The sequence below is a fragment of the Furipterus horrens genome, unplaced genomic scaffold, assembly GCF_987537825.1.
Source record: "Furipterus horrens unplaced genomic scaffold, mFurHor1.1.pri manual_scaffold_4, whole genome shotgun sequence".
Taxonomy (NCBI): Eukaryota; Metazoa; Chordata; class Mammalia; order Chiroptera; family Furipteridae; genus Furipterus; species Furipterus horrens.
The window spans coordinates 23,027,711-23,054,944 of NW_028327174.1; the positions used below are offsets into that span (position 1 = coordinate 23,027,711).

At 38.0% G+C, this 27,234-nt stretch overlaps 1 protein-coding gene across 1 annotated transcript; it reads left to right on the plus strand.

The window, feature by feature from the left end:
• The first annotated feature begins 19,236 nt into the window (after positions 1 to 19,236).
• C3AR1 (complement C3a receptor 1) lies at positions 19,237 to 27,190 on the plus strand. Its single transcript, XM_090275392.1, has 2 exons — positions 19,237 to 19,455; positions 24,750 to 27,190. Exons 1-2 carry the CDS (start codon positions 19,445 to 19,447, stop codon positions 26,209 to 26,211), a joined length of 1,473 nt encoding a protein of 490 aa, XP_090131518.1. The 5' UTR covers positions 19,237 to 19,444; the 3' UTR covers positions 26,212 to 27,190.
• The last annotated feature ends 44 nt before the right edge of the window (positions 27,191 to 27,234 follow it).

Below are 27,234 nucleotides of genomic sequence, written 5' to 3' on the forward strand. Positions count from 1 at the left end.
GCTGTGGGCGCTCCTGGGGGCGGGGCGTACAAACAGGGGCGATTTGGGGGCGGGGAGTTTCGGATACCCGGCAACTTCCGTCTACGCTACTTCCGCTCCAGTTCAACTTGGTTCAGGAGATTAACCTCCGGTGGTGCGGATTGGGGGAACCATGTTGAAACCTGGAGACAGGCTACGAGGCGCACCATCTTAGGTAATGGCAAAGATGCCATCCTAGTGCGTGACTCAAGTTTAGAACATCTGTATCCCAAGAGGTAATGAGAGAGAGCGCCATCTTGCTCCTGGAAGGTGCCCGCGATGCTCTGGAAAGACTAGGACCATCTTGAAATCTGGCGAATTTTTTTTCTTCCAAGAGTCACTTCTTGACGTACGTTCCTGGCAGAAATCCGCCCCTCCATAATCCCCAACTAAGTACCTACAGGGAATGTATGAGGCAGTCCTGGACGTGATGGATTTAACCCTCCAGAGTCTTACCGATAAAAAATGCCCAGCCTGATTAATTACCCAATAACACCCTTTATTCTCGTATTACCCACAACAGCAGCTGTTGAAATAGTATGCCGCGCTTTCAGTTGTGTATTCTGGTTGTCTTTTTGGAAAATTTGACCCTGTTAAACTTTTAAGTAGGATCAACGCAGTTTCTGACAAAGGAAGCATAATGAACTATTTAAAGGCTACTATTTGTTCTCTGTTCTAATGATTAAAGCCAAATGAACTCTCTCTATAAATATGTTCTTATGCACTCCACATGTAAACTTGCAACAACAGTATCACTTAAAAAGATTTAATTAGCATGGATAGCAAATGGCAAAACCAAGATAGAACTCGAATCTGTCTGACTACAACAGCATTGATTTCCACCATTTAATCTGTCTCTAAATTTATCTAGATAGACAAATGATATCTTAAAATTCAAAAAAATTATATCACCTATCCTGGGCAAGGTGTGGGGAATTAGGTACTCTCATATACTGTTGGCAGGAATGGTAATTGGTATAGAATTTGAGAGAAAATTTAGCAGGGTTGGTCAAAATATTTCACGTAACATTCAATTTAGCAAATCCACTAATAAATATTTTAGAGAAATTCTTATATGCACAGAAATGTTTGTGCAATGAATATTATTACAACATTGTTAGTGAAAAAATAGAAACAACATGAATGTCTATCAAGTGGAAATGATTAATGGCAGATCCATTACCAAAGTATGCTTTGCATTAGATCGTCGGCAGCCGTCCGTCTCGAGAGACGATGGTGTAGCTTCTTAAGTGTCTATCTGCACCGCCGAGAATGGCTGTGCAGTCCGACTCGGGAGTGACACGGTATCTGTCTCCTCCCGTGTTGAATCGACATCTTGCGATGATGCTGGAGTGTCCTCTCCAGTGAAGCTGAAGCTACAGAGCCTGGGCAGGGTGATATGGAGGGTCTGCTGTTGCCCATGCAGCAGACCCCCCCTCTCTTCGCAGCTGAAGGGTCCAAGGGAAAGACGGAGTCAATACAGCTTGGCTTCAGGTGTGCCGCAGGAGCTGCCGGTGTTGACTACAACGTCAAACCGCCTTAGGGACTCCGGCTCCGGATTTTCTGTCGGGGTTTACTCCCTTAGCCTTTCCCCTGAAGAGGCATGCCGCAAGGCAGCGGAGGTTTTTTGGAGTCAGAGTTTTCCTTCTCTGATGTGCCCTGACTGGAAGATCGAACCAGCGACACTTAGCTCGCAGGCCGACGCTCAATCCACTGAGCCAAACCAGCCAGGGTTGCTTTGCATTAGATATACGTGTGAATATATATAAAACCTTGATATTAAACCCATAGAAAGGGATCCAAAGTTTAAAAAAAAAAAACAAAGCAGCAAAACTTTCACTTAAAATTTTAGCAATCCTCAACTACTTCTTATTCCCTAAGTTGTTTTAAGTTCTTCATACCTTTCCATGCACGAAACCTCCTAATTTAAACATTCTCCCCTAGCTTGCCAATTTAGCAAACTGAAACATGCACATATCAGCTCAAATAATAATGCCTCTGTAACTTTGCTGGGCCCTTTAGAAGAATTTTCTCTAATGCTTCCACTTCTGTTATACCTTTTAGTGGTACCTAATACTTCAAATATCTCCTGCTAAACCATAAGCTTCATAAAGGCAAGAACTTTGCTTTTTAAGTGCTCAGCACAATGCCCTTTACACAGTAGGTAGCAATCATTTAATAATACAAACATTCTATTTCAATTTTGTCATTTATCAATTTGGCCATTTCCCTGGATTCCCCAATTTTAGGACCCTACATACATAAAAAAATAAAAAAAAAAACTCAAAGAGTATGGAAGGGCATCAAGTGAAAAGTGAACGTTCACATCTCTATATTATGAACAACTTAATGCCAACAAATCAGTAACTTAAATGAAATGGTCATTGATGTACACGCCTTACCTAAAATAATTCCAGAAGACAAAGAAAATCTGAATAGCTCTAAATATATTAAAGAAATTGAACTAACAACTGAAAACCTTTCCCAGTGGTTCAGCCAACCTTCTCATTGTTGATCAAATATTTTAAAAAGAAATAATATAAATCCTATACAAACTCTCTAATAGAAGAAAAAAAACACCTTTCAATTAAATTTTATGAGACAATCATTACCTTGATACCAGAACCAGACAAAGATGTTATAAGAAAACTATAGAAAGTTATTTCTTCATGAGCAAAAAGTCTTAACAAAATGCCAACAAAGCAAATCCAACAATGTGTAAAAAGGATAATACACCATGACCAATTGGGATTTACTCCTTATGAATTTTAAGATTAGTTTAACATTCAAAAACAAGTAAGTATAATACAACATATTAACAGTATAATGAAAACACATTCTTATCCCAATAGAAGCAGAAAAAAAGAATATGAGAAAATTCAATATTTACTCATGATTTAAAAACAAACAACAAAAACTCTCTCAGCAAACTAGGAATAGAAGGGGAATTCCTCAGTCTGATAAAGGACACCTATGAAAAACTTACAGCTAACATCCTGCTTAATGGTTAAAGATTGGGTGCTTTTCTTTTCTTTTTTTAAAGATTATATTTATTTTTTAGAGAGAGGGAAAGGGAGGGAGAAAGAGAGGGAAAGAAACATCAATGTGCCAGAGAAACATCAATCGGTTGCCTCTCAATGGTTTGCCTCTTGCATACCCCTAACTGGGGACCTTGCCCACAACCCAGGCCGGACACTCACTCAACCCACGTGAGCCGCACCAGCCAATGCAGGGTACTTTTCTGATAAGATAAAGAACAAATGAAGAACAAGACAAGTGTTATGCTCTTACCACTTCTGTAAAATATTGTCCTAGAGGCCCTAGACAATACACTAGGGCAAGAAAAAGAAATAAAAAGTATACAGTTTGAAAAGGAAGAAATAAAACTGCCTTGACTATGGATGGCATCATTATACACATAGAAAATCCTAAGAGTTAACTGGTTCTTCCCAATCAAGAACATTTGAACTATCTTGGCAGGAATTTATCTCTACCCTCCACTAGGGGGTAGTAGCTACACAGTTCAAAAGTTTGGGGTTGGAGAATAGATTAATTGCACTAAAAATAAAACTATCTTTTTCTTTTAATTTTTTCATCACCATTTATCCCTCCTATACTCTCTTCCACCTCTACCAACCTTCCATCCCCCCACAATCTGAGTTCTTTCTCTTTTGTATACTTTTTGCTCAATCCCTCTACACCCTCAGACCCCTTCCAGAGCTGTCAGCCTGCTGTCTATGAGCCTGTCTCTATTTTGCTTGTTAATTCATTTTGTTCATTAGATTCCACATATGAGTGAAATCATATGGTATTTGTCTTTCTCTGACTGGCTTATTTCACTTAGCATAATGTTCTCCAGGTCCATCCATGCTATTGCAAAGGGTAAATGATTCTTTTTTATGGCCAAGTAGTATTCCTTTGTGTAAATGTACCATGGCTGTTACATTCAGTCATTTACTCATAGACACGTGGGCTGCTTCCAAATCTTGGCTATTGTAAATAATGCTGCAATGAACATAGGTGTGCATATATCCTTTCAAATTAGTGTTTTGGGTTTCTTTGTAAAAATTCCTAGAAGTGGAATTGCTGGGTAATAAAGCATTTTCATTTTCAATGTTTTCAGGTAACTCCATACTGCTTTTCACAGTGGTTGCACCAATCTGCATCCCCACCAACCATGGGTGAGGTTTCCCCTTTTACCACATCCTCACCAACAATTATTGTTTGTTGATTTATTGCTGATAGCCATTCTGATAAGTGTGAGGTGATTATGTCATTGTGGTTTTAATCTGCATTTCTCTGATGATGAGTGACATTGCACATCTTTTCATATGTCTACTGGCCATCCGTATGTCCTCTTTGGAGAAGTGTCTAGTCACGTCCTTCACCCATTTTTTAATTATTGTTAGTTTGTTTTTCTGGTGTTTAATTTTACAAGTTCTTTATATATTTTGGATATTAACCTCTTATCAGCTGTTTCAGTGAATATGTTCTCCCATTCAGTATTGTTGTCTTTTCATTTTGTTGATGATTTCCTTTGCTGTGTAAAAACTTTTTAGTTATATGTAGTCTCATTTGTTTATTTATTTATTTATTTTCCTTACCCAAGAAGATATGTCATAAAAAATATTGCTACAGCTATGTCTGAGATTTTACTGCGTATGTTTTCTTCTAAGATTTCTATGGTTTCAAGTTCAACGTTAAAGTCTTAATTCATTTTGAGTTTATTCTTGTGTGTGGTGTAAGAAAGTGGTTTATTGATAGTTTCATTTTCTTTTTTGCATGTATCTGCCAATTTTCCCAACACCATTTATTGAATAGACTATCTTTAGCACATTGCATATTTTTGCCTTCTTTGTCAAATATTAATGGACTATAAAGATGTGGATTATTTCTGTTCCATTGATCTGTATGTCTGTTTTTATGCCATCACCATACCGTTTTGATTAATATGGCCTTGTAGAATAGTTTGAAATTAAGTAGCATGATTCCTCCAACTTGTTTTTTTTTTTTTTTTTTCTCAAGATCACTGTTATTTGGGGTCTTTTATGGTTCCATATAAATTTTTGGAATATTTGTTCTAGTTCCGAAATATGCCATTGGTATCTTGACAGGAATTGTGTTGAATCTGTAGATTGTTTTGGGTAGCATAGACATCTTAATTATGTTAATTCTTTTTAAAATTATTATTTATAATCCTCACCCAATGATATGTTAGAGAGAGAGGAAGGGGGAGAGAAAAAGAAAGAGACAGAGAGAAAGACAGAGACAGCAATTGGTTTCCTGCTGTATGTGCCTGGACTGGGGCTCAAACCCAAAACCTAGGTATGTGCCCTGACCAAAATCAAACCCACAACCTTTTGGTATGGGATGATGCTCCAACCAACTGAGACACTCAGCCAGGGCATGTTAATCCTTCCTATCCATGAACACAGTATATGCTTCCACTTATTTGTATCTTCTTCAATGTCTTTTTTTCAGTGTCTTATAATTTTTTGAGTACAGGTCATTTACATTCTTAGTTAAATTTATTCCTAAATATTTTGTTCTTTTTGGAGCAATTGTGAATGGGATTGTTTTCTTAGTTTCCCTCTCTGATAGTTCATTACTGGCTTATAACAATGCAACTGATTTCTGGATATTAATTTTGTATCTTGCTACTTTACTGAATTCTTTATTAGTTCAAGTAGTTTTATGGTGAAATCTTTAGGGTTCTCTATTTTTAGTATCATGTCATCTGCAAATAATGACAGTTTTACTTCTTCCTTTCCAACTTGGATGTTTTTTATTTCTTCTTCTTGCCTGATTGCTGTAGCCAGGACTTCCAGTAGTATGTCGAATAAAACTGGTGAAAGTGGACATCCCTTTATTGTCTTAATATTAAGGGAAATGCTGGTAGTTTTTGCCTTTTGAATATGATGTTGGCAGTGGGTTTGTCATTTATGGCCTTTACTAAGTTGAGGTATGTTCCCTCTTTTTGCATTTGCTGATAGCTTTTTTCATAAGTGAGTGCTGAATTTTATCAAATGCTTTTTCTGCTTCTATTGATATTATGTGGCTTTTATATAGTTCATTTTGTTTATTTGCTGTATCATGTTTATTTATTTGAAGATATTGTACCAACCTTGCCTCCCCAGAATAAACCCCACCTGATTATGGTGTATGGTCTTTTTAATGTATTGCTGGATTCATTTTGCTAATATTTTGTTGAGGATTTTAGCATATATATTCATCTAGGATATTGGACTATAATTTTCTTTGTAGTGTCTCTCGCTGGTTTTGAAATTAGGATAATGCTGACCTTGTAAAATTGGCTTGGGAGTCTTCCGTCTTCTTGAATTTTTTGGAATTGTTGAGAAGTATAGGTGTTTGTTCTCTAATTGGGTGCTTTTTTTCCTACCTTGTCTTCCAAATTGCTGATTTGATCCTGTTTCATCCAACTTACTGTTTATTCCTTCCTGCATATTCTTTATTTCAGTATAGCATTCTTCATTTCTGACTAGTCCCTTTTTATAGTTTCTATGTTCTTTTTCATGCTGTTGAGCATCCTTATAATCATTACTTTGAACTATATGTCTGATAAATTGCTTGCCCCCATTTCATTTATCTCTTCCTCTGGAGAATTCTCTTGTTCTTTAATTTGGGATCTGTTTCATTGTGTCCCTATTTTGGCTGCCTCTTTGTGTTTGTTTCTATTAGATAGATATCTATGACTCCCAGGGTTGGGATGGTAGCCTTATGTAGTAGGTGTCCTATAGGACCCAAAGGTGCAGCTCCTTGATCACCTGAGCTGGGAGCTATAGGTATGTCTTGTAATTGAGTCTTGATTGCAATTGGCCTGATTGTGCATGAGACTGACCTTCAAGCTGGCTGACTGTGAGATTCAACCCCCAACACAGTGTGCAAGCTGCTGTGCAGATGCTCACCACATGAAACAGAATTCACCTCAGCAGTGTTTGGTGCCTGCTGAGCTCTACCTGTGGATATGCTGCTTGTGAAGCTTATTGAATCCTAGTCTGTTGTTGTCTGAAGCTGGTCACTGGGTGTATTGGTTCTGTAATAGTAGGAACTTGTGAGAGTGGGAAATTGTAACCCACCCCACCATTCTTTTGACATTGTTTCTGTAAGTGCTGACTCTGACTAGTATGTCTGTATAAGAATCCTAGGAACTAACTTCAAAAGATACAGACTTCAACTTTCAGGCATTCTAGTTCCAGTAGATTTGCTGACCATCAGCCATGGAGCCTAGATGACATAAAGCCAGAATAACTAAATCAGGATAATGCACACTGGACCATCACTTGCCTTACTGGAACGGACTGTGCTCGTCTGCACATAGAGAACTTTTCAATCCCCTCCCTCAATCACTTTGTTCTTTTTCCCCTCTCCATCCTTATAAAAACTTCTGTCTGCACTGAAATGTGGAGATGAGTTTTGAGACAAGAGTCCCCCATCTTCCAGGTGGCTGTCCTCTGAATAAACCACTTTCCTTCACAACAGCACCTGCTTCTTGAGTATTGGTTTTTGAAATGGCCAGCAGCCAGACCTGCATTTAGTTACAGTTCTGGGCCCCTCAGAAGGTCTCTGGTGCAAAACTAGTCAGACATCTGCCTGTGACTGGCCCTGGGCAACCTGTTTGGAACTATCAGCAATCCACACCTTGTGACTCCTTCTGCTGGGCTTGGGTGTATGCATAAAACACCAAGTGAGCACCAAGGCTTCTTTTTACCAATGCTGAGCCTGAAGGTGAGTCAGCAAAAGTCCCAAAGCACTAAGAGATTCACTTCCACCTGTGGGCTGTCTATTAGGCTTAGTCACTGAAAGAGACTCTGGCTGTCCCCCTCAGCAGAACATAATCTCCAGAGGGTGGGGTGAGAGTCATTCCAGTGGGTAAGGCTATTGCTTTCCCCCTGGCAAGGAGGGGAGTGCTCTGCCTGACAAAGATGACCTCTGCAGTATGGGGAATGACTAAGCCCAGGAATCCTGGTGGCTGATCTTTCAGCTCTCTCTCCAGAGCCACCAATCTCTGACTCTTCTTACGGGGCTCTAGTTCACACTGCCTTCCCTCTACCAGAGCTCAGGGTGAATGGCCGTGAATGAATTTTTGTACATTGGCCATTTAAGAAGGTGGCTATGTCTCTAGCTCTCTCTCCCTGACAGACGAAAACCTTGCTGCTTACCGGAGCCAGATGTTACGTGGGTATCTTTCTCAGTTCTGATGCTCTAGGCTATGAAGCCAGAGTTGGGATTTAGACCCTGCACTTCTCAGGGGGGACCACCACCCCACAGCTGATATATCCTTCCAAAACTTTAGCTGCTGCCCATGGGAGCCCAGACAGCCTCTTGCACCTCCACACTTTCTACCAGTCTCAATGTGGCTTCTTCTGTAAGTCTTTGGTTATATGGCTTCTCTCCAGCTGGTCTTCAATTGGTTATTCAGGATGACTTTTCTATAATTTACTTGTAATTCCAGTTTGGTCCTGGGAGGAAGTTAGTGTAGCTTCCATCTAGTCCACTGCCATCTTGGATCCTGTAAAGCCAATTTTCTCCTATGTGTAACTTTCTAAGTATACGAGACTTAACCAAAAGCACCTTTGTTGGAAGTGATGGAGGCCTAATCCATCTCAAATTTGATTATCTTTAGATATAAACATGATAATAATAGTCATGATTTTCTTGTTTTATCTCCACATGTCATATGTTGTATACATGAAATAGTAGTAATATAAAATAATAACATATTGCCCAGCTCGTCCTTCTTTTCCCACACATACAAATTTACTTATCACAGATTTTTAAATTCTGATTTACCTTTGTTCAGGGTATTGTTATCCATTTTATGATATAACGGTGCTTGTTAAAGTATAATCTCACTAAATCCTGGGGTTCCTACGAACTCAGTGATGAAAATTGGATATTGAATGATAGTTTACAGATTTTTCTTAGTTAGAATGGACATCACTGCCTTTGTAGTTGAAATCTCACATTTCACATGACAGGTTTGACTCCTAGACTTATTAAACCATTTGTCCAAATATACGGTTGATAGGGCATCCAAAATTGGACTTATGATTTACAAATTAACACTCTTCACCCCACCACACTATCTAACTCAGGAAGCACTTAAAATACTGGTTCAAAAATAGCTCCCTTGTATACTTTTGTATACACACTTGTTTTTCATTTAATGTAAATCATAGATAGCTTCACAAGTGCACAAAGATATATGGAATATTTATTGCAACATTTTTATAATTAAAAATGGAAATAATCTGACCTGGCTGGTGCAGCTCAGAGGATTAAATACTGTCCTGTGAACCAAAAGCTTGCTAGTTTGATTCCCAGTCAGGACACATGCCTGGATTCCAGGCCACGTCCCCAAGTGGGGGCATGTGAGAGGCAACTAATTGATGTGTCTCTCACACATTGATGTTTCTTTATCTCTCTTTCTCCCTCCCTTCCCCTCACTCTACAAATAAATTTTTAGAAACCTTTTTAAAAAGTGGAAGTAATATAAATATCCATCAATCTGGAATTGACCAATTCCACAAATAAATGGTACATCAATCAATAAATATTATGTGCCTATTAAAAATTGAGATTGATCTATATGTTCTGATATGAAAAGGTAAATTAATAAGGAAAAACTGCAAAGTACAGAAGAAAAAGTATAATATTAAGTCATTTATATTTAAAAATGAATATAAAGGCCTTCTGGCCAAGATGGAGGCCTAGACAGACACACTGGGTTTCCCTCCACAACTAAGAAGGAATACAACTATCTCAAAACTAGAGACAACCAGAAGTTTCAGAAAATTGACCTTCATGGAAGTCCAACAAAGATATAAAGAAGTAATACTCATCCAGACAGGTAGGAGGGGCGGAGAGGACATGATGTGGTGGCGGCGGCAGCGGTGGCAGAGGCAGGCTGGCGGAAAGAGCAGTCACACATTTTAAAAAGTAGGGAGGGACACCTGGAGAGTGTTCTCAGCATCAGACCAGACTGCATAGCTCATGGTTCCAGTGCTGGGGAAAATAAAGCCTCATTGCTCCTGACTGTGCAAGCCAGTGGGGATTAGGGTGGAGGAAGAAACTGCCAGTCTCTCAGTAGAGTCCACTATCTTAAAGGGCCCCCATCATCCTAAAACATCCCCAAACCCACCCATTTTGGGAATGATGGCCAGGGCAACAGTCAGAGAGGCACCAGGCCCATACAGGAACTGGGAGAGGTGCCTGGAAAAAGGGCAAGTGCTGAGCAGGCAACATTGTTCTCTCTCAGACGCCTCCCCCACATGCAGTACCACAACGTGGTGAAATAGGTTGCCCTGTACTGATGAATACCTAAGGCTCTGCCCCTTACAACGTAATAGGTGTGACAGCTCTACTTAAGGCATAGAGGCAAACAAACACAGCAGCCTGTCAAGAGGAGGAGATAAAGAAGTATGACCAAAAAGAGGGAATGGATCAAGGTTCCAGCGGGAAAACTAAGTGACAAGGAGATAGCCAACCTAACAGATGAGGAGATAGCCAACCTAACAAATGAGGAGATAGACAACCTAACAAGTGAGGAGATAGACAACCTAACAGATGCAGAGTTCAAAAGGTTCTCACAGGCTTGATAGATATGCTTAAGTACGGCAAATGCATAAAGGAAGAAGTGAAAGCTATGCTAAATGAAATGAAGAAAAATCCACATAAAACCAATGGTGAGGGGCATAAAACGGGTTCAAATCAATGATTTGGAACATAAGAAAGAAAAAAAACAGTCAACCAGTACAGAATGAGGAAACAAGAATTGAAAAAAATGAGGAAAGGCTTAGGAACCTCTGGGCTAACTTTAAATGTGCCAACATCTGAATCATAGGGATGCCAGAACGAGAAGAGGAAGAGTAAGAAATTGAAAGCTTATGTAAAAAAATAATGAAGGAAAACTTCCTGAATTTGGTGAAGGAACTAGACATACAAGTCCAGGAAGCACAGAGAGTTCCAAATAAGCTAGACCCAAAGAGGACCACACCAACACACATCATCATTAAAATGCCAAAGGTTAAAGATAAAGAGAGAATCTTAAAAGCAGCAAGAGAAAAGCAAAGAGTTTCTTACAAAGGGTTGCCTATAAGACTATCAGCTGATTTCTCAAAAGAAACTTTGCAGGCAAGAGGATACTGGCAACAAGTATTCCAAGTAATGAAAAGCAAGGACCTACAACCAAGATTACTCTATCCAGCAAAGCTATCATTTAGAATGGAAGGGCAGATGAAGTGCTTCTCAGACAAGGTAAAGCTAAAGGAGTTCATCGTCAACAAGCCATTACTATATAAAATGTTAAAGGGACTTATTTAAGAAAAAGAAGATCAAAACTATGAACACTAAAATGACAACAAACACAACTATCAACTGAATCTAAAAAATAAAAACAAAATTTAACTAAGCAAACCAGAATAAGAACAGAATCATAGGTATGGAGATCATTTAGAGAGTTATCAGCTGGGAGGGGAAGGGGGAGAAATGGGGAAATGGTGCAGAGATTAAGAAGCATAATTGGTTGGTACAAAATAGACAGGGGGAATTTAAGAATAATATAGGGAAGGGTGAAGCCAAAGAACTTATATGCATGACCCATGGACTTAAATAACAGAGGATTGAGATTGCTGGAGGGATGAGGGGTACTGGGAAGAGCAGAACAAAGGGAAAAGAAATTGGGGCAACTGTAAAACATAAACAATAAAACATACATTAAAAAGTTGTCCATTTGCACAATGTTCCAAAACAGATAAATTTAAAATTGTACAGTTTTAGGAAATATGCTTAGGTGGTAAAGTCATTTTTTAAATGTAAGGAAATGATAAACACAAAATTCCCAATTGTGTATGCTTAGAGTGGAATGGTACAGAAGAGAGATCACAGTGGGAACACAGGGTGCTTGGGAGATACTGGTAGCATCCAAGTAGCATGCTACCAGTATCTCCCAACTGGATGATAAACTCATGTGCAGTCATTTTATTGTTATTAAAAATGTACATATTTATCATATACACTTTTTAAAATATATGCCTCATCATAAAATTTAAAAGATAATATGTGAAATAGCTAAGTTTTCAGTTACTAATTTTGACAATAAACATTCTTTGTAACAAATGATGATAATATTACCTAGTATTTGTACATATCTTTAAGATTACAAAATGCTTTCACATACACTGCTTCATTTTTTTCTTACAATAATCTTGCCTAGGTAGATAATATTATCTCTCATTTTCATTAAAAACCCTGCTGAGATTAGAAAAATCATTAACATGCTCCTACAACCACATCATGTCAGGAAAAGAAAACCCTAAATTTCTAATACCAACACAACAGTTGCCTATACCTTATGTTTAAATGTTTGCATGTATTATTAGTATTCCTGTGGCTACGGTTGAATTATAGTAATAACTAACATTAGTTAAGTACTGAGTGCTGGTCTACATGGTTATGTACATTATATCATTAATCCTCACAAGAAATGGGTACTAGGATTATGTTGCTCATTTTACAGGTTGAAGAGACTAATACAGTGTCATTAAGTAAATTTCCTTCCCAATGTCACAAGTGGCAGACATGGATCTACGTGTCTTTAAGGCCAGGGCTTTAACCACTATGCATTTCTGCCTCAATAAATCTTCTCCAACTTCTCTATCTAGAAAATGGACATAATATTCAGGAGTTTTAGGAATTACAGTGGATCCTCATTATCCATAGATACCATAATTGTGAATTTTCCTACTCACTAAAATTTATTTGTAACCACAATATCAATATCCACTGAACTTTCAGTTTTTTCTGGATGTGCACAGGGTGACAAAGAAACCGGAGTCACTGGACATGCACTTACACAGCCGAAGTCAAACAAGGTGGTGTTCTGCCTTCCTGTTTTAGTTCTCATATTGTAAGCAAGTGTCCCTTATAGTCTAGATCTATTTAGTGCCTTTTTTTTTTTTTTGCATTTTTGTGCTTTTTACGTTGGTGATTTCGCTGTTTAGAACGACCTCCGAGCATAGTGCTAAAGTGCCGTGTAGTGTTCCTAAATACAAGAGGGCTGTGATGTGCCTTATGCAGAAAATATGTGTTAGATAAATTTCATTTATGTTGGTGGAGAGGTCAATGTTAATGAATCAACAATATATGTTAATTAAAATGTCTTTAAATAGAGACACACATAAAACAAGGTGAAGAATTGATTGTATTAGTATTCTCAGAGAACATAGTGGTTAGGAGCATAGGTTCTGAAGGCCAACTGTCCAGTTCTAATTCTTCCATTTACATAGTGGTGTGAACTTGGACAACTTATTAGTCCTTTTGGATCATCAGTGTCCCTTTTGACAATAAGATACCAATATTAGTACCTATCTCATCATTGGAGTGTTTTGAAAGTTAAATAATGTACAGTCAATGAAATACTTGGCACAGTGTCTGGTGAATAAGCCTTCAATGTGTAAGTTATTACTATTAAATACTAATTTACATCTGAAAATAAGAATTATCATGTCTGTTTAGGTAAATATAAACACTGACACATTCGTTATTAGTATTTCAGAAGCTATACAACAGAGAAGATCACTAAAATGGAGTTACTGTTTCAACACAGTTTTCCCCTAAATGGCTGACAAATACGCCCAACATAAGATGATTTGAAGAGATTTAGAAGGAGTATTTATTTCACCTGAAATTGTTACAGAACCCCTGGGCTGCTTCAATTGAAAACAAACCCACGGGCTCTTTAGTTAGGGGTCTGATTGCCCGCCGCCAGAATTACAACTCTTAATACTTCAGTTGAGTGAAAATTGTTTATTTAACAGTTACACATATCCTTGCCCCCCACCCCCACCAAACCTAGCCAGTTTTTAGGAAAGTCAGAAACACCGTTTTCCTACTTCCCAAACACAGTTCAGCTTTACCAGCGGCTGCCAATCATTCAATCTGATTGGGGAGGTCCTTTCTGTGCTGTGGTGCCCTTCAGCTCTCAATACAAAACTACCGGGATTCTCAGCCTCCTTGCAAACTGTCTTCTTTCTGTAAACCGCGTGGATCGCCTCTCCTTCTCCAGAGCACCCCTGCGAACACCCGCCAGTGAGGGAGACAGCCCCAGAGCGCGCCGTCTGCCTAAAGTGTTCGCAGCTGCCTATGTATTCCTGACTGCGTCCTCTGACGCAGTTGGTGTTGCCAACAGTTCTGACCATTCACAGAACCCCACATAGGCCCTGTGTGCTTTCCATACCGTCCCCTGGTTCAAGACTCCTCCCATCCACCTGAGGCCTTGGAAGCATCCAAGCAATTTTGCATCTTGAAAGACACCAGCCACCAGCCTCAGGCGTGTGGAGGCATTCTGAAAGCTGCTTCCTTCTCCCCATCCCCCAGCCGCAAACTCAGGGGATTTTTGGACTCCCCTGTTTCTGTAACAAAATGGCTGTGTAATTTATAATAAGAAATTTGCATCCTGGTCTCCGCCCCTGGTTCCTGAATCAGGGCTCCAAAAACCTTGTTAGTTCCTAACTAACAAGAACACTAGAAGCATCTTTTGTTCTAATATTTGGTCTTTGATCCCTGTTCATGACACAGGGCTCCTGAAAGCTTGCAATTTCTTGAATAATGGGAATGTCTTTTGTTCTAATGAGGCAACTCTGGGTGATTAAAAGCTTAAAATTTTTAGTCTTCACCCCCACCTGGGCCCAAAATTCTCTTGAGAAGGGAAAAGGGCTGAAAATGGAGTTAATGATTGATCATAGCTACATAATAAAGTCTCCATAAAATCTTAAAAGTACAGGATTTGGAGGCTTCAAGGTGGGTGGACACATCCACACCAGGAGAGTAATGGAACTCCAGTTCCACATGGATGGAAGCTCCTGTGCTCAGGGCGCTTCCAGACCTCACCCAATGTATCGCTTCATCTGACTGTTCAACTATATCCTTTATCATATCCATTAGTAATCTGGTAAATATAAGTAAGTGTTTCCCTGAATCCTAAGAAGCCACTCTAGCAAATAATCAAATCCAAGGGTGGGCAGGAGTCAGGGAACCTCTGATTTGTAGGCATGTAGGGCTAAATTTGTGGACAACCTGGGGACCTACTAGTTGAGATTGGCATCTTTAGTGAGGGACAGCCTTGTGGGACTGCTGTAAAATGTGATATTTGCTACTATCTGCAGTGGGATAGTGTTAGAGTTAAATTCTGTGAGATGCAACCGGTGTCACAGAATTGTACTGTGGGAAAAATAAAAACCCACACATTTGGTTACCAGAGTGCCAAAGTGGTGTCAACTATGTGCAAGTAAAGGAGATAAAGAACTGGGTGTTTTCCTACACAGAGGTAAAAATAAATAGTTTCCTAACTCAGCACATTTGTGTAATAACACATTCTTTTACATGCATATTCCTGGACATGAAAGGGGGAAGGAAAAAAAAAAGAAAAAGAAAATGAAGAAGACATTTTCTAAATAACTCACAAATAAGATAGCTAACCCAAACTATCAAATTTTACTCAAAAATTTATTTAGACCTACAATATTTATGAGAGTTGTCTGCCACTCAATAGTTCTGAATCCTATCCTCTTCCCCTAAAGTTACTCTAGTAGCTCATTAAATTAAATAAACATAAACTGAAGCCTCATGCCTTTGTCCATTTTCATTATTTTTTGTAACTAAACTCACAAAAAGTGTTAATTAAGCTCAGTTTACTACCCTTTCAGTCTCCCTTTTTTGGCTGTCCTGGATACATACTATAATAGAAAATCAATAACCAACAAATTAATATAAAAAACAAAGTTGGTTAAATTTACTTTAAACCACTCCGATTTGAATGATTTTTTTATACCAAATATGGCTGATTTCTTCAAGATCTAAGTGTAAGTACACTGGATATTTGTTGTTATAAGTACTTTAGATAGTATATTATTATACAGTCTTTTAAAATTTAATTTTCAACTGGATTACTTTAGTTTCTGTGTGGCTTTGTTCTTCAATTTCTGTTCCTACTTAGTTTTATTATAACTGTGTGCATAATTAGGCAGTTATGCTGTGGCGAGCAGGGTACATCTAATCTACATCCTTGAGGGCCATGGGTTGGAATTTGATTTGACAGAAAGGATGTGACTTAACACTGGGAAGGGAAACATTCTGTAGATTGCTCGCTACATGTCTAAGACGAGGGACTAGTTTTGATCTACTGGGTAACTAGAAGCCATATTAGTTTTTTGACACAATAATTCCTAACATTTATTGAATACCAGCACTGTTTTAAGTGCTTTGCATGTATTAATTTATTCACATTAACAATCCTATAAAATAGATGCAGCAAGTATTTGATTTAGTCATTGCCCAGCCAGGAGTATAAAAACCATTGTAGGTACTTTGAACAGGGTATTTAATACAAGGATTTGAATGCAAAAGTATTAGAAGGACTAGAAAAATAATTGAGAAGATGATAAAATTGAGGAGGCTGCTTCCCTAAAATTGGAAGAGAAAAGTGGAAAAGAGTGTAACCTAGAATGGTTAAATATGTACATCTCTTTGAGGACGGGGGATTTTTTTCTGCTGCTCAGAAGAACATAGGAACTCACAGGCCTATGGCTGCCGCTGAAACTACTAACCCTGTTAGAGCCTGCAGCTGCCGGAAGCTGTCACGGCCACCCCTGCATCTCCACTGTAAGAGCCTACAGGAGCGATCTGCCTCTGCAGGGGCCCAAAACTAAATGATTCCCCTTTCAGTCTCTCTCTCTCTCTCATTTTTAATATATATATATGTATTTTTTATTTTTATTTTTTTAATTTCTTTGGTGAAGGCCAGGGCCAGCTTTTCTTAAAAAAGATTTTATTTATTTAGTTTTAGACAGAGGGGCAGGAAGAGAGAAGAGAGAGAGAAACATCAATGTGTGGTTGCCTCTTGCACACCCCCAGCTGGGGACCCAGCCCACAACACAGGTATGTGCCCTGACTGGGAATCAAACCAGTGACACTTTAGTTCACAGGCCGGTGCTCAGTCCACTAAGCCACACCAGCCAGGGCTCATTTTTAATAGTTTTAACGTTTATTCTTTTCTACAGTTTTTGTTCCTTTACTTTAAAAATAGATTTGCAATCTCCATGCACAAACTAAGTTCCAGAATCAAATACAATGATTCCCCTTTCTCTTCACTTTCCAGCAGCACGTGACCATGCCCCTCTGGCAGAGCCTTTTCACACCCTACTGGAGAGAGGCCCAAGGACGTGTAGCACCTAGGCTTCCAGTACAGAAATAGTATGGAAAGATGGGAATGGGTTTGAGTATCAACGGATAATATCTGGCACAATCCTCGTTTTGTAGGTGAGGAAATAGAACACGGAGTTTGAATAACCTCTGTACAGTCATACAATTAGTAAGTGGCAGACCTGGGATTCTAACCCTGGCCTTCTACTTACCTTTCATTACTCCTTAGTGTGTCCCATTTACTCCAACCGAACTACTTTACTGTGTCATTCACTCATGTTGGTCTCACTTCCACCCTAACGTGTGCTCATGTTTTCCCCTTGCTTGAAATGCCGTTTCAGCTTCTCTCCCCCTGATCAAATGGGAGAATTATAGACTGAAAAAGAAACCTTAAAGTAGTTACTCCCAGGCAATAGAATTGAAAATAAAATCTCTCATGCTTTTACCTTTTATATTTCTGTATTATTTAAATGAATTCATCTTTTTTATAAATATGTGTTACTCTGACAATTAAATAACAATGAAATAAATAAATAAATTACACAATAAAAATCAACTCTTGGCATTTTTCTTGGGTCTTTTCCTCAAAAAATTATTTTAGTGATTTGACTGCAAACAAACGGAAGAAGAGGTAGTATTGTCTGGAGGATAAGTTGACCAATATGGATTGAAGCCCTTACCACAGGCAAGAGTGTTCACAAACTTTGACCCAAATAAACTTTAGTTCCTATGCATATGTGTAAAAGAATAATGTGGGCGAGAAATCTTTATGATATATAGTTTAAGCAGGAATCATTACTCAATGTCCCACTTCAATCTTATGCACTCTTTCATTATGAAACACATTCTAATTCTCCAGACTCCTGCTCTTACCCCAACGCCTAAATTACTCTCCCACCCACCTGCCTCTGGCTATGCTTCACTTAAACACGCTAAACAGCTTATCTCTTTCTGCTTATGGAATTCCTGTAGCTCTTTGAGGGCCTGCCCAGATCTTATTTCTACCGTAAGATGGCCCCAGGCAAAATACATCTAGATCTGTTGTAACAGTGGAAAATTGTAAGGATGGGAAATTGTAACCCACCCCACCATTATTTTGACATTGTTTCTGTAAGTGATGACTCTGACTAATATGTAGCGTGTAGATGAGGAGCATGGTTGTATAAGAACCCTAGGAACTAATTTCAAAAGAGACCCACTCCGACCTTCAGGAATCCCTGCTCTGGGATCTTCATCTTTGGAGTCAGGATGGTATAAAGTCAAGATGACGTGAATCCAGGATGACTAAACCAGGATGATACGTATTGGACCATTACTTACCTTATCGGAATGGGCTGTGCTCATCTGCACATAGAGAATTTTTCAATGCCCTCCCTTGATCTCTTTATTTTGTTTCCCTCTCCCTCCTATAAAAAACCTCTGCCTCCACTCAGATGGGAAGATGGGCTTTGAGACATGAGTCCCTCGTCTTCCCAGGAGATGGGCATTAAGACATGAGTTCCCCCATCTCCAGGTAGTTGGCACCTGAAAGTAAACCACTTCCCTTTACGTCAGTACCTGCCTCTCAAGTATTTGCTTTCGTAGCAGCAGGCAGCCAGACCTGCGTTTTGGTTACACTGTTATATTCTACCGTTTTACTTCTATTGTTATTTACATCATTATAGCCTGGGCTGTATACATTTTGTGTATGTGTGCATATTTCTACTAGATTGTGAGTCTCAAGAGATAAGAACATAGTTTTATTTCTCTGATTTTGGCATGGCACATTCCTTTACACATACTAAGCATTTAAGAGATGTTATTTGAGATTAATCACATGGGGCTGTGCAGGTCATTGCTCCCAACTATTCCTGACCTTCACCCTCAAGTACCATTTCTAAAAAAAAAGCAGGAACAAGAGCAAAAAACTTCTGAGAATTACGCCTGCCCACTTCTGTTTTTTACTTTATCTGATGCATTTAGAAATGACTCACTTTGAAACTCTTCCTGTGATGTCAAAGAGCAGACCAAAAACTGTGGTGTTTAATTCATCAACACAAATGAAGAGAGAGGAAAAACAAAGATCTCAGCAAATTTCCTAAATATACTTCATGAGTTGATTGTCATTAAGTGTGAGGACAGAACAGATTTCTGGAAGCCCCTAGATCGGTGCTAAAGTCTTCAGCTACTATCTCAAGTTTCTGGTAAGAAATCCTAGATTCTCCTGATGACATGCAGGTAGCTTGTTTTGCTTGTTATACATGATGGTTGCAGGATTATCATCTTCTATTTCCACTTATTCCTTCTCAACTTACATATTTTTTGTTTATTCCCCATGCGCACCTTTTTTCTTCTAAGTATTCCACATTCTATTTATCTTTATTTTTAGTATAGTCATTCTGAACTACTAGTGAGTTTTTATGTCATTTTCCCCTCTAATATTGGCTGTTTCTGACCTTCGATTCCAGTTTTCCCAATAGTTTTGTTTTTCAAATAATTGATAACTATATATATATATATATATATATATATATATATACACACACACACACAGGCATACATATATGTATTTATATTCATATCATTTTATGTATTCCTTATTGCTACTGACTCTTATCATATAATTAGAATTTGATTCTGGAATCTACTTTTCCTGTCATAGTTGAATTTTAGTTTCAAATTTTACTTACCTTTTTAGTTATTGTTAGTTAATTCAGTATTAAAAATAAAACTAAAAATTCTCTATTTTTCTTAAATGTAGAGGTATTTTTTAGTCAAAAGACTTGGAGAATAATAAAAAGTGATCTTGTTCTGAAAGACTTTAAAACTGTGATTTATGCATACTTTAATTTCAAGACAGATAATATGTGATATCTAAAGTAGTTCATACTGGATGACTCAGTTGCTTTACACTGGAATTTTGCTTTAGTCAGTCTTTAACACTTCAATTTGTGTGGTTCTCAGTACTTTCTCCTCCTTAACAAGACCAAAGGCTTTTCAGTTATATGATTCTTCATAGCAAAAATAGTATCAGCCTGACAGTTATTGGACCTAGGATCTGAGAACCCTCCTAATTGCATATGTAAAAATCAACTAATTTGCTGAGTATCAATTTCAAAAACTGCAAAATAGAAGTAGAGACAAGGAGAGATGATTGCTAAGTTAATTTCCAGTCCTAGCATTCTGTAACTCTATCCTTCTCTCAGTATTTTATGGATCTATGCATAAGTATGTGTGTTGGAGTAGCACAGGGGATCAGGATATCTGCCATGCACAAGGAAGGAAGGGACCCAGACAGCACTTGAATATTTGAGTAGGGAAGGCTACAGGAAAGGGAGTAAGTTTTTTAAAATTATTATTTTGCTGACTCCATTACTTTAACTTCTGCTAATTATTTAAGACCCTATGACAATGTTTTGTTAACTCAGCAGAACTGTTTCCTCAACACAAAAATATTTGGGGGCTTTATAGAAGGAAACATAAAATGCTGTTATAGCCACTAGGAACTGGGAACTGAAAAATAAAAAGGAAGTTAGAAGAGACAACATTCTTACTGTATTAAATGGATAATATTAGAATTTTAAACTTAGTTAAAAGAAAAGGGAAACCCTCCCCAAATAAACATCCATCCATTCAAGTAATATAATCTTTATGTCATATAAGGCATTGTGCTAAATTCTGTGGAACAAGCATTTAGGGACAAGACTCATTTTTTGCCATCACAAAATTTAAGGCCAGTATGATAAATAGAACAGTCATCATAATAATTACAAGATAAAGTGTGTCATTGCACAGAGAATAGAAAAGAGGTTCAAACAACACACTGAAAGAAATTTAAGAGACTGAAGAACTAATTTCTGATTGGGATTATTAGAGGAAGTTCTGAGGAAAATACGATATTTGAGCTGGATCTTGAAGAATAGCTAGATTTTAACAGGCAGATATTAAAAATGGAAGAAAGAGGAGGTTAAGCTGAAGGACATAATTGCAGATAGAAGTCAAGGAATAGAAAATAACATTAACTTGGAATATTGAGCTCTTCAGGAATACTATAAAGCAGGATATGTTTTTAGGAAAGTTCAGAATTAGGGGAGGGTAAGGTGACAGATGCCAAGAGAAAAGACTGTTAAGGAGTTAATGTATCAAATGATACATATTATATTCTGGAGGATGAAGACAAAGAAAAAGATGCTTGGGTGTGTTATTTAGAGGTAATTTCAGCTAAGTGATAGGAGCAGAAGGCTAATCACATGATTTGAGAAGTGAGAGATAAGAACAACAGACCCCAAAACGAGCCAGTATCTTTGAAAAAAGAGAAACCAGGCTAAATTAAGAGACTTAAAAAACATAACATCCTGATGTAAGCATGATCCTAGATTTGGATATAACTGGACAAATAAGCTATAAAAGATATTTTGGGAACATTTGGAAAAACTGAATAAGGACTGAGTATTTCTTAAGGTGTAATTGTACTATATAATGTGGAGACTGATAACTGAAAAAAAGAAAGCAGTTTATAAGACAATATGCATTTACACCCATGTTCATAGTGACATTATTCACAATAGTTAAAAGGTGGAAGCAACTCATATGTTCATTGACAGATGATGAATGCATACACAAATGTGATCTATACATACAATAGAATATTATTCAGCCTTAATAATGAAGGAAATTCTTTTTTAAATTTAATCTCTATTGTATTTTTTTCTTTTCCCATTTAGTCCACTTATACCCCCTTCCCCGCAGCAATCACCACACTATTGGAAATTCTGACACATGGTACAACAAGGATGAATCTATTTCAATTATGCTAAGTGAAATAAGCTAGTCACAAAAAAGATGAATGCTATATGATTCTGAATACTGCACAGGAACAGAAAATAGAATGGTGGTGGCCAGGGGCTGGAAGAGAGGGAAATAGAAAGTTGTCTAATAGGCATAGAGTTTCAGTTTTGCAAGGTGAAAAAATTGTGGATCTTGTGCAATAATGTGAATATCTTTAAGACTACTAAACTGTACACTTAAAAATCATTAGGATAATAAATTTTACTTACATGTATTTTACCACAATTAAAAATTTTAAGAACTAATATGCACATATAATAATGTTGTTAAATTTTGCTAAACAAAAATGTACATACATATGCACAAGTGTATTATTAATATAATATGAAAGATCCAGTGTATAAATTAAGATCCTAAAATAGTAATCACTGATTATAAAATATGATATTTTTTAAAGTTAATTTTATTGATTACACTATTACAGTTGTCCCAATATTTTTCCCCTTTGCTCCCTTCTGTCCAGTACCGCCTCTCCTGCAATCTTCCCAACCTAGTTCATGTCCACGGTTCATGCATAAAAGTTTTTTGGCTTCTACATTCACTTTACTATTCTTAATGTCCCCCTGTCTATTTTGTACCTACCAGTTATGCTTCTTGATCCCTGTACCTTTTTCCCCATTTACCTCTTCCCTCCCACCCTCTGATAATCCTCCACATAATCTCCATATCTATGGTTCTGCTCCTTTTCTAATTGTTTGCTTAATTTGTTTTTGTTTTTTAGATTCATTTGTTGTTAGTTGTGAGTTTGTTGTCATTTTACTGTTGATAGCTTTTTCTTTTTTATAATTTATTTATTTGTTTGTTTGTCCGCTTATTTTATTTGTAGAGAGGGGAAAGGAGAAAGAGAGGGAGAGAAACATCACTGTGTGGTTACCTCTCACTTGCGCCCCCGACTGGGGACCTGACCTGCAATCTAGTCATGTGCTCTGACTGGGAATTGAACCAGTGATACTTGGCTCGCAGGCCGATGCTCAATCCACTGAGCCACAGCAGCCAGGGCTTGTTCATAGCTTTGATATTCCTTTTCTTAAATGTGTTCCTTTAACATTTCATATAATAAGGGCTTGGTGATGATGAACTCCTTTAGCTTTACCTTGTCTGTGAAGCACTTTATCTGCCCTTCCATTCTAAATGATAGCTTGGATAGACAGAGCAATCTTGATTGTAGGTGTTTGCTTTTCATCACTTGGAAGATTTCTTGCCAATCCCTTCTTGCCTGCAAAGTTTCTTTTGAGAAATCAGCTGACAGTCTTATGGGAAATTCTTTGTAGGTAACTTCTTTTCTCTTGCTGTTTTAAGATCCTCTCTTTATCCTTAACCTTTAACATTTTAATGATGATGTGTCTTTGTGTGGTCCTCTTTGAGTCTAGCTTGTTTGGGACTGTCTGTGCTTCCTGGACTTGCATGTCTATTTACTTTGCCAAATCAGGGAAGTTCTCGTTCATCATTTTCTCAAATATGCTTTCAATTTCTTGCTCTTCCTCTACTCCTCTTGGTGCCCCTATGATTTAGATGTTGGTATGTTTAAAGTTGTCCCAGAGGTTCCTAAACTTCTCACTTTCTTTTTCAATTCTTTTTTCTTCATTCTTTACTGGTTGACTATTTATTTCTTCCTTATGTTCTAAATTATTGATTTGAACTCCAGCTTCCTTCCCTTCACTATTGGTTTCACATGGATTTTTCTTCACTTCACTTAGTGTAGCCCTCTCTTCTTCCCTTATGCATTTGCCATACTCAATCATTCCTCTGAACATGATTATCACCAATGTTTTGAACTCTGTGTCTGTTAGGTTGACTACCTCCTCCTTGCTTAGTTCTCCCTCTGGAACCTTGATCTGCTCCACCTTTGGGGCCATACTTCTCTGTCTTCTCAACTTGATGGCCTCCTGTGTTTCCCTCTGTAGAATATGACATTTTTATTTTCTTATTCTTACTTGTCTATATTTTCCAAAATTTTTCATGCATATTTTCTGTTTCTGTAATGATAAAGCTATTGTTCCTGTTACATTTAATACAAAATAAATAAATAAGAAAGAGATGATGGGTGGTGAGAAAATGAATGCCAAGAGTGTAAACAAACTCTTGAAATATTGGGCAGCAAAAGGAAAAGTTGAGGTTGTATCTAAAAGACATAACTGAGTTTATAACACCTTTTGCTGTGGCGATGAATGAGTCCTTGGAAAATCTGGTGCCGACAATAGATGAATATTTTGCCCTCAAGGAAATAAAAATATGTAAAGTTAAAAATTTCCATATCATTTGAGGTAGTGATGGAGTTTCTTAAAGCCCTTTCATGGATCTAAAGTTGGGGACCCCTGGTATAGAAGTTAGTGTTTGTTTGTCCATTAGACACATTTGTTTGTTTTCAAAAAAAATATTGGGTAAGGGAAAGAGCCAGTGAGGAATAAGAGATTGAAAGTGCAAGAAAAAGGAGAAATTTACATTGATATAACTTTCCAAATGAGGTTATTATTTTTATATGCATTTAAATTGGTACAGTACATTTAAATGATCTTTCAAGAGTGTTTTGTGTGATCCACTGTGAGATCAAAAAATACAAATTTAAAAAGTGTGAAGGGGCTTGTGTGGTTCTACATCATTATGTGGGAAGGTTATATATATAAGGATACTTATTTTTTAAAAAGATAATGTTACATTACACATGTTTGTTCATCTTTTTGCAGGAGTTTAGTGATGGAGTCCTTCCCTGATGAGACCAATTCAACTGACCTACACTCACAGCCCTGGAATAAACCCCCAGTAATTCTGTCCATGGTCATTCTCAGCTTCACTTTCTTATTGGGATTGCCAGGAAATGGGCTGGTGCTGTATGTGGCTGGCTTAAAGATGAAGTGGACAGTGAGCACCGTTTGGTTTCTCCATCTCACGCTGGCAGACTTTCTCTGCTGCCTCTCCTTGCCCTTCTCACTGGTTCACTTGGCTCTCCAAGGACACTGGCCTTATGGTTGGCTCCTATGCAAGCTCATTCCCTCCATCATCATCCTCAACATGTTTTCCAGTGTCTTCCTGCTGACTACCATTAGCCTGGACCGCTGTCTTTTGGTACTCAGGCCAATCTGGTGTCAGAATCACCGCAGTGTGAGGGCAGCCTTCACTATCTGTGGATGTATATGGATAGTGGCTTTTATAATGTGTATACCTGTGTTCATATACCGGGAAATGTTCACGATAGATAACCATAATATGTGTGTCTACAATTTTGATGACTATAGCTCAGATTATTTAGACTTCAACTTTGATCAACTGCAAAATTGGTCTCTTGACAACTCCATTGTTCAACTGCCTGGAGAAATGGATGAGAGGTTAGATGCTTTCTCTTTACAAACTAACGATCAACCTTGGACAGCTAATACTCACCTTCATTCTCAAACATTTCAAAGACCTCCTGGAGATTCACTCCCTGTGGATTCAGCTAGATTATCTAATCAACATCCAAATTACAAATTAATTAAACCTGATGATGAGGTCTTACATGCAATCCCCACTGGCCTTCCCACTGAAGATCACAGAATTAACCCACTGGATAACTCTGATGCTTTCCTCTCTACTGATTTAGAGCTTTTCTCTAGTGCCAATAGCAATGCCTTATACACGACTGAGCTATCACAATATTTCCAGGATGATAATGAAGACCTCTTTGCACATGGCAATCAAGTTTCAACACCTCTGGTAGTAATAACCATCAGTAGGCTAGTAATGGGTTTCCTGCTGCCCTTAATTGCCATGATTACCTGTTATAGTCTCATTATGTTCCGAATGCGACGGAGCCGCTTCACCAAGTCTCGAAGCAAAACCTTCCGAGTGTCCATGGTGGTGGTAGTTGTCTTTCTTGTCTGCTGGGCCCCATACCACATTTTTGGAGTCCTCTCATTGTTTATTGACCCAGAGACTGCCTTTGGGGAAGCTCTGCTATCCTGGGACCATGTGTCCATTGCTCTAGCATCTGCCAATAGTTGCCTGAATCCCTTCCTCTATGCCCTCATGGGAAAAGATGTTAGGAAGAGAGCAAGGCAGTCCATGCAGGGCATTCTGGAGGCAGCTTTCAGTGAGGATCACACACGTTCTACCAGCTGTACCCAAAGCAACATCTTTACAGAAAAAAACAGTAGCAGTATCGCTGTGTAAAAATATGTAGCACTTTACCCAAGCAGAGCTTCTTAGGTATTCACCATGTGTGACATGTTTCTAAAAGAACAAGAGACATTGGTGAGCAGGGATTTCAGAAAACATCAAAGACTCAATCTAGAGGTCTTTAGAGTGTGGTCCCACACTAGTTGCATCAGCATCACCTGGAAACTCTCGAGCCCCACCCCAGACTTGATAACAGGGTCTCTTGTTTCTGCTGAATGCTAAGTTTGAGAGTCAATGCAAAGCTTAGTCTACTTCTATTCCAGACTACGCCTACCGAAATAAATGAGAATCTAGTCTGTTGCAAAATGATGTTTCCATCATTAAATGTACTATTTATATATCTAAATTCCCTTCCAGATTCATTTAAAAACCAATTCTTCTAGCTTTGAGTAAAAGATGATTATTTATTCTATGGCTTTATTGTTGTGCTGCTCGTGGTGGTGGGATAGTTTTAAATAAAGAGTGCAAGAAGAAATAGTCTGTGGAAACAAGGACTTGTGAGACTGAGTCTGGAGCAGAGTGCAATGCCAGGCACTTCTTATTTGGAATACTCGTGGATATAGGACACAATTCCAAGTTTCCATTATTGCAACTAAATAGTCATCTCTTGTGTAAACACAGACAACTAAGACATCTAACAACTTACTCATGAACTGGAATGTAAGCTACCCTTTGAGGAGGTCTTCTGTCAATTTGTTTACTCTATCTGTTGATAGAACCATCTAACTTCTCATGGCCTTAAATTCATTAATTCCTTATTCCTCCTCTGCCTCTGAGTCTTCCTTTGCATTATTTTGTACCTCTCTACTAACTTCTAATTTCAAAAGTTTTATATCACTGAAAAATGACTGAGTACCCTCCAGAACACCATCAAACTTATTAAAACATGACTACAGGTGTATATCTTTCATGCTATAATTACCAGATGTATCTTTAGAGTTATAAATTAAACTTTATCAAAATAATATATAAACATAGAGATTCAAGGTTTATAATGAAATATGAGAAGTTTCCTGC